Source organism: Zophobas morio, unplaced genomic scaffold (assembly GCF_036711695.1).
Source record: "Zophobas morio isolate AGI-343-1 ecotype UQ-CSIRO unplaced genomic scaffold, CSIRO_AGI_Zmor_V1 ptg000097l, whole genome shotgun sequence".
Lineage (NCBI taxonomy): Eukaryota > Metazoa > Arthropoda > Insecta > Coleoptera > Tenebrionidae > Zophobas > Zophobas morio.
In genome coordinates this window covers 5166-12890 of record NW_026972202.1, presented here as the reverse complement: position 1 = coordinate 12890, position 7725 = coordinate 5166, and the positions used below count along the sequence as shown (strand labels likewise).

General features: G+C 33.4%; 1 protein-coding gene across 1 annotated transcript; it reads right to left on the bottom strand.

Annotated features, from left to right (window-relative positions):
• Window positions 1–4463: 4463 nt before the first annotated feature.
• On the bottom strand, window positions 4464–7236 carry LOC135144351 (anaphase-promoting complex subunit cdc20-like). Its single transcript, XM_064076395.1, has 7 exons — window positions 6941–7236; window positions 6654–6865; window positions 6355–6598; window positions 6072–6297; window positions 5858–6006; window positions 5014–5339; window positions 4464–4945 (listed from the first exon to the last, which is right to left on the bottom strand). Exons 1-7 carry the CDS (start codon window positions 7118–7120, stop codon window positions 4840–4842), a joined length of 1443 nt encoding a protein of 480 aa, XP_063932465.1. The 5' UTR covers window positions 7121–7236; the 3' UTR covers window positions 4464–4839.
• Between the last annotated feature and the right edge of the window lie 489 nt (window positions 7237–7725).

Here is a 7725-nt window from a genome sequence, read left to right as displayed (position 1 = left end):
AAAAAGGATCTAACAACTCTCTTGGCTTCGGAGTCGAATTAAATTTTCTCCTTACTTGTGGGGTTTAAAGACCACCGTGTAATTGCAAATTCCTGTGAATCTCGATTAGCTATTCTTTTTCTACGAGCCAAATCACTGAGGTCATCCTGATAACTTCAATTCTGCTGATCCCTTAGTAACTCCTTTTAGCACTGTTCAGGAGTGTTACTTTCTTCCCTCTGGTGAAAATCTTAGAGTAGTGCCTAATAAATTGGGGGGAGTGGTGCATATGGTTAGTGCTATATTAGTGTTAACTATTCTCGATATTCCCGTACTAAGCCCAAGTTCCCAAGTTTAAATCAGTTTAGGGATCCTCCTGGAGTTTCACTGCTATATTTATATTTTAGGTTGATTAGACAAACATCCGGCCATCGAACCTATCTTTGTATATTCGCGGCCTTCTACTTTATTTTATTTTATCAATTCATACAATTAACATGAAATTAGTTAACCTGACCAATGGCTCGCATAACCTATGATAAGGGGTTAGTTTTTATAACCGTACGTTATTTATTCATCCGTACGGACTTTTTGTTAAAACATTGCCTAGAGTAGCAGAGCAGGTAAAACAAACGGAAGATAACTAAGTCCCAAGGTTTGTTAATGCATACCATTCTAATTGAACTAGGTAACTTGGGTTAATGTTTAAGGAAAGCACTTTACTCGTTGGTGTAGGTGCGTAAGCCCATAATCAGGGTGGGTTTTTAACTAGGATAAGGTAGCGAACGATAGTACGCAGGAGGACTCTGGAGATTTATTTTATAACTATAACCTGTTATACAGCAAGGGATCCCTGAGTTTAACTCACACTACACTTGGAGTGAACTCTAAGCCACTCCCCAACATGATAAAATTAATATACACTTGCGAATTAAAAAAAACAAGGTCCTTCTTAGTACTAGAAAGATTACCCCCCGCTAACATGAGAGAGCTTATTAGGTCATTATACATAATTGAGTAAATTTTATTCACAAATCTACATAAGCAGTTATTAAATCGCGTCCTGAATTTTTTGGTGCATACTCTGTTTTTAGATGAAACTACAAGATTACAAAGATTAAAACAACTTAATCATAATTCAGTGGAGTAGGCAACTATATTAAAAATTACACATACATTTAAACAAAAATAAACCACACAAATATAATAATTAAAAGATAAACCAATTAAAAATATCATAAACTAATATTTATAAAAATCAATGCATTACGTAGTTTGGCAGGAACTGTGTTACATAAATATTATTAGATACAGAGATAGTAATAATTGTCTCCCATATTTTTATAAAGACACACAAATTAAACGGTTCTTCTAAGAATCTTAAATTTAAGACGAATATACATAAAAGATAATGATTTTTTTTTAACATTTTGTAAAGGTATAGAAACAGCTTAGTTGCCTATAATAAATCGAGTCGAAAGGTAAGTTTATGATTATAACAAGGAGGCTTACTTCTCCCGACCCCTAGCCTCTCATTAAACCACATTTTCATTCCTTAGAGGAAGATGGTTAATAACTCGAAGTTATGCTTGACGACAAACTAGACTGGACTCCACATCTTCCTTACGTCTTTTCTAAAAGCGGACAAGCTCTAGCCGTTTTTGTGTCCCTTACTATGCAGGAAATGCAAAGTTGTACGTAAAAAACAAGCTTCTATTATACAAATCGGTTATGCGCTGCTGCTTGTTGCCTCTATTGCCTGGGACAATCCCTTAAGCAAACATATTCAGCGACTACAAATACTACAAAATTGCGTTTCTGAAAATAGTAGTGGACGCCCCTTGGTTTGTGCGCAACAGCCAACTACATGGAGAGTGTAACCTCGAGCCTACTCAAGAATATCTTCATAAAATAATTACACGCAACTGCCTTATTAGAGTTAGCAGTCACTTGGTTGTCTCTCGCCAGTACACCAAGTACCCTCCGGCCAAAACATTTTAGCTCTATCAGATGGGGGAATAAGGCGAAGCTTATAGTATTTTTTTTAGCACTAGCCTACTACAATCGGTTTTCCTGAGACCTTAAGCCGCTTAATCTGAATTCCCCTCTTCTGCAGGGGTTAGAGCGCGAGTGCCCACCAGTGTAATCTCTAGAGAGCTATAATGTCTGTCCCGAAGGGCTGAAAGAGTGGAACATATCAGCCCCGGCCTCCCGCCATTCAACCTATGAGTGTAAGTCCGCTAAAAGTCACCACCAGAAGAAGCGGCCTTAGGCGCGTGACCCGAGGCCACCTGAAGACCGACCAGCATCACTGCTAGCCGGCCTCCCCGAGTCTGAGCTCCTCACCAGGAAGCAGGAGCCCTTAAGATTATAGTTTTTTCTTTTACCTTATTAAAATATACTTTTTGATAATATAACTTATCAAAATTTAGCTATTCCATTAAATACAATATTGTTATTACTTTGCTTTTACGTCTTTCTTGATATATACTATTTAGCTGTGTTAATAAAGCGCATTCATTTTCCTCGTTCACGGCGCAATGAATCTTAAGAAAAGTTGTGGCACCGCACCCTCGAGTAATAGAGGGGAAGTAGATTAAGCAGCAATTGGATATAAATCAAACCTCTAGTGAGCCAGTACTATGAAAAATAAATAAAAGAGAATTGCTACCTTCAGTCATTCCCTAACCCCTCAAAGTGCCAACTTTTTGGTGTGGTGTGAAATTTAACAAGATAGCTTCAAAGTTGTCTAGTTTGTACGCCTTCACGTAAATAAAAGAAAAAGAAAAAGGAAGAGCTCTTGTGCTTTTCAACGTTTCACTTTTACAAGTTTTTGGGCTGTTGTAAGCTGGTAGCTCGGGTTATTCTTATCTTTTAAGAAATTTTATTATAACTTTAATAATCACTAAGGGAGCTAGTGTCAAAAAAATCAAGAGTTGAACCAAATAATCGCTAAAGCTGCTCTTTTAGTAGCACTAAAGTTATTTAAGGTACTGTTATTCTAGAATTAACAAGCGCCACGTAGTGCATTCTGTTGTTATAGCGCTGTAGTAAAACGCCTTCCACTATAATTGGCCAGCACTGGTTTGAAGTAATGAATTCTAGTTTGCTTTTAGTTGGTAAATTCTATAAATTAGTTAACCAAGATTTTAAACCCGGGCACAAAATAGCCAATTTTTATTAATACTTACAAATTAAAACTTTCAAATTAAAAATTTCGAGAAAATTTCATGCTTAACTAAACTCAAATTAAGTTTCAAAGTATATAATTGGAATTTAAAAAGTTTCAAAGGGCTTCCAAATTTCTTTTTTCGCAAACCCAGAAACAACAATAAACTTTGAAGGAAGAGCGAAGCGACGACACTCCCCTAATAATATATATAAAGATCGAAGACCAACAAAAATGCGTACGTCTCAATAAAAAAAACAAATAGTTATTCCAGATCTAAAAAGTAAATTCTTTAGACAAAAATTAAGTTATAGTCAACTTTAAACCAAAAAATTTATAAAAATCAAAGCAATTTTTAAAAAATCAACCAATAAATTAAAAAATTGATCCCCTGGGTTATTATCAAATTTACTTTAATGAAAAAAATATATACTTATAATTAAAAAATAAATTAAAAAAACAGAAGAAATGTTTGTTAAATAACTGACTATTAACTTTACTAGTAATATAAAAACCTTTTTTTTACGAAATTTTAATCTTACAAAAAAATATTTATAACGAGTTTAACAAAATTTAAATCAACGAAGAAAATTTATAAAATCAAATAACAAGTATAGAAATATATATTATAACCAATTCCCTTTAAAAAAGGAAAAACAATAGCTTGAGAGTAGTAGTAATAGCATAAAAAAAAGTTAAACAAAATTGTTTAACTTTTTTAAGAAAATGCCAATCGGAACCATTAATAAATTATTCTAATTTTTTATTAAAGGCGCAAATATACAATATCAAATAACTAAATTCAATCTCTTCAAAAGAATTAAAAATATAGATAAATACTACTTTAAACAAACAAATTTGTAACTATTAAAATGCTTTGAAAAAATGAGGCCTCTTAAATTCCATTATTGTATATTAATATAAATTAAAACAAAAGCTCCAGAAAAATAATTTTTTCAATGTTAAGCAATTATGCTTAAAAATAAGCTCCACTCCACAGGTCTTTTAGTAACTTCATAATAAATTATGATAGAATTATTTTTTTAATAAAATTAGCTTTCAAGACTATTATAAACTTCGTCGTTCTTCCAGTCATATATAAAAGTATAGTCCACTCAATAGTGCTTCAATAGATTTTGAATTGTTATAATAATCCAATTTTTCAAAACTAAAATTTTCTTATAAACGGAAATTCGATGATTCCTTTTTTAAAAATATTTTAAATGTAATGTTTCAAATACTTTTAAAATTGTTACTGAAGTATAAAACAATAACAATCACATTGAATCATTAAAATAAATCAGATGCCCCACAGAATGAAATAATATCATCGTTTAAGCAACAAAAAAAAATTCTTAAAAGAAAGTCAAGCATAAAAAATTCCCGAGAAAAACTTACAGTTTTTTAGAAAGATTAAACGATCTTAAACATTCTTAAAAGCTCAGCAGACAATGCATGCTGTGCAATAATTAAAAATAACTACTACAGTTTAACTAAAATTCCTTTTAAGAAAATTCGAGTGCACTTGTGAGGGCTTAAAGCAAATTCCTTTAAAGAAGGTACTCTTAATAATTTCCTTTGCTTGATAAAAAAATGAGATGAATATTATCAAGCAAATGCAAAAGCGCAAAAGGGAAAAAAGGAGAAAGAAAACCGCTCCGGTGAAAAATGTCAAGCCAACTACATTCTGCTCAACGAATTTTTGCACCGGAATCGGGCTGCCCCTTAAAATTTTGAATCTTCATCTTATTCAAATTAGTAATTCTCAATTTATCTTCTTCAAAGCATTTCCAAAATCTTTCATTGTAATCCAAAAATAAACAGAGAATGAAATAATAGATTAAAATAATAAAGAAAAAAACAACCGAAGCGTTTCGTCTGCAGCGGCGCTGACAACCGTTTGACCGTCGGGGCTGAGGGCTGTATGCAACACGCGGCTGGTGTGTCCAGTGAGTTCGGCGATCTTGACTGCGCTAGGATACTTCCATATGCATAATTGATTCAAGCTGAAGCCATGAGAGCTGAGCAACTCCCGCTGGTGCTTCGCCCATAGCAAGCTGCACACTTGGCTTTTCGTGTCAATTACATTCTGGCAGTGGCCAGTTTGAGTATTCCAAAAGCGGATGGTCCTGTCCGCAGTGCCCCCGCCACTCGCTAGGAGGCTGCTCTGCCAAGGACACCAGGCAAGTGCCTAGAAAAATTCAATTAATAAAAGTAAAAAAAAATTATAATAAAAAAAATTTAGAAATAGTTTCTTTTACTATTAATTTATTTATTTTTCTATTTTTATTGTCAATTGTTTTAATTCTTTAAGCGTACTTGCTTTATTCTCTTCACTCAATTTAATATTTAAATTAATAAATGAAGTTATATAGTTTTTTAATAATTAATTTTTGTAAGTCTTCTCTCTCTTACTTAATCTTTTTTTTTCTAATTTATTGTTCTTCACAAATAATTATTTATAAATAAATTATAAAAATAGAATAATGGATATTTTAAGGTTTGTAAGGAAAGTATTTTAATAATAGTATTAAAAAATTAAGTAAAAAATAACAGGAGTTTAAAAATGAATGATTAGAGTGATTTAATTTATGATACAGTAAAGAACGAAGAGTTCTTAAAAGTTTTATAAATGAAATAGCGCAGAACATGAGTAACAATAACAATAACAATAACAACAATAGTAATAATAGTGATAATAATTCTTGCCTTCACGGCGGCTTGGTGATCAGTAAGGGAAAAAAGCGGACTGGTATATTTATGGGGATCCCAGATGTTTAACACGTTATCATTACCGCCACTGGCCAGTTGAGTGTTCCCAGGGCTCCACTGAAGGCCACATACTTCTTGGCTATGCCCTAATAGTAATAATAGGAAATTTAGCCGTGCACATATATATATGAAGCTTTATATAACCAACAACCTTGACATCTCGCCAAAAGATGATTGTGAACCCGAACATCGTGAAAATGAATTTCCCCACTTCGACTTCCAGAACTAAGAAGGTGCTGATTCCACGACAGAGAGCCCACGCGAGAGGAATGTCCGTGCATCACACGCAGCAGCTTGAGTTCTGCAGCATCCCACAATTGAACTTCCCGTGTGTCGGTGCCAAGAGCCAATACGTTTCCCTCGTTGACCCACTGTACCTGCCAACGGAAAAAGAAAATTATTACGATTCAAATTTTTGTTTTAAAAATTGCTACGGAAGTGATGTAGTTATCTTCAGCATTCAAAGACATTAGTTTGGCTATACCGCCGTTACTGGCATCCCATAAGTAAACGGAACAACCAAGAGCGACACTTAAAATGTTGGTGGACTGATTCCAGCTTAACAGATTGAGATAGTAATCGTCCAAAAGTTCAGGAGCGTCTAAAATCTTGTCGGCTGTTTGCGGAATTTTTCTTGATATTCGTGGCGCTTGAAAACTATTTTTAACCTTATCAAATCTAAAATAATTGGTAATCTGTACAAAACTAATCTACAAGTGCCATTAAGTGGAACCTGTTATGGCTATAAAGTATCCGGTTGCTGTTGAGATGTCCTTCCTTCGGAGCTGGAGCCTTCTGCTGGTAAGCTAAAACTTTTGCTTCAGGGTCTGTATTTAACGCGAATTGTAAATTATCGTGGTATTCCAGTGAATTGGGCGAGAGAGGAGTTTCATAGGCTTCAATGGGAACCGCATTTTCTTTAAATAAAGTTTCTTTATATAATACCTAATAAATAAAAACAGTAAAAAACGTTAAAAGTTGAAAGAATAGTAAAGTTAATAATAACTAAAAGCTACTTACTTGACTATTTTCGTAATCCGAAGTTTCCCGCCTTGGAATAAAGCGATCTGCTAGTGGGGTTTGACGCTTCCTACCTGAAGGTGTTTTCTTGCAAGAACCGTTTACGGGCGTTTTAAAGGAGTGTAAATCATTAATAGGTTTGAATGGAGTATTGTTATTATAGACAGCAAGGCAACTCATTCTAATTAATTTTACGTTGTTATACGAATACGTTAATAATTTTTTTATTGCTTTCAAATACAGTGAGTGAAGTTTTTATAAAAAACTAGGTTGACCAAAAGAAATGTAGCACAGTAAGAGCGACAGAGCGCAAGTATTATAAAAAAGCCGGCGGGAGGCTTGAAGGAGGCTAAATTAACCGCTTTTATATGCCGAAAAAATTATGTTAGGGCAGGCCAAGTTGTGTTAGCACCCATCCTATTTGGGTACAATTAAACAATTAGTCGTGTGCTAAAAATAATAGTAATACAAAACTAGGCAAATTAAGTAATGCGCTCGTTGTCCTCTTTTTCAGCACTATTCAATGTGTTTGTTATGGTTATATATATTTTAGAAAACTTATTATACTAATAAAAATGATGGAAAGAGATATTTAATAACTTTCCACTTTTTATTATATTATCATCAGGTTGTTTATATCTACTTTGCTCTCGAGTTATGAATATTATAAAAATTTTTTTGTACTCAACGAACATTTTAATGTGCTTAATTCCTTTTTGAATTTTCTGATACTTCGTTCAGTAATCCCTATATGTAATTATTATTGACGTATGAGCAATTTTACT

Bases quoted from the DNA above. Each gene is read 5' to 3' on its own strand.
- LOC135144351 (XM_064076395.1), bottom strand. From the start codon at position 7,120: ATGAGTTGCCTTGCTGTCTATAATAACAATACTCCATTCAAACCTATT. The intron at 6,599-6,653 runs GTTCCACTTAAT...CAATTATTTTAG, and splicing joins ATACTTTATAGCCATAACAG to ATTTGATAAGGTTAAAAATA. The intron at 6,007-6,071 runs GTTGTTGGTTAT...TATTACTATTAG, and splicing joins TCTTTTGGCGAGATGTCAAG to GGCATAGCCAAGAAGTATGT.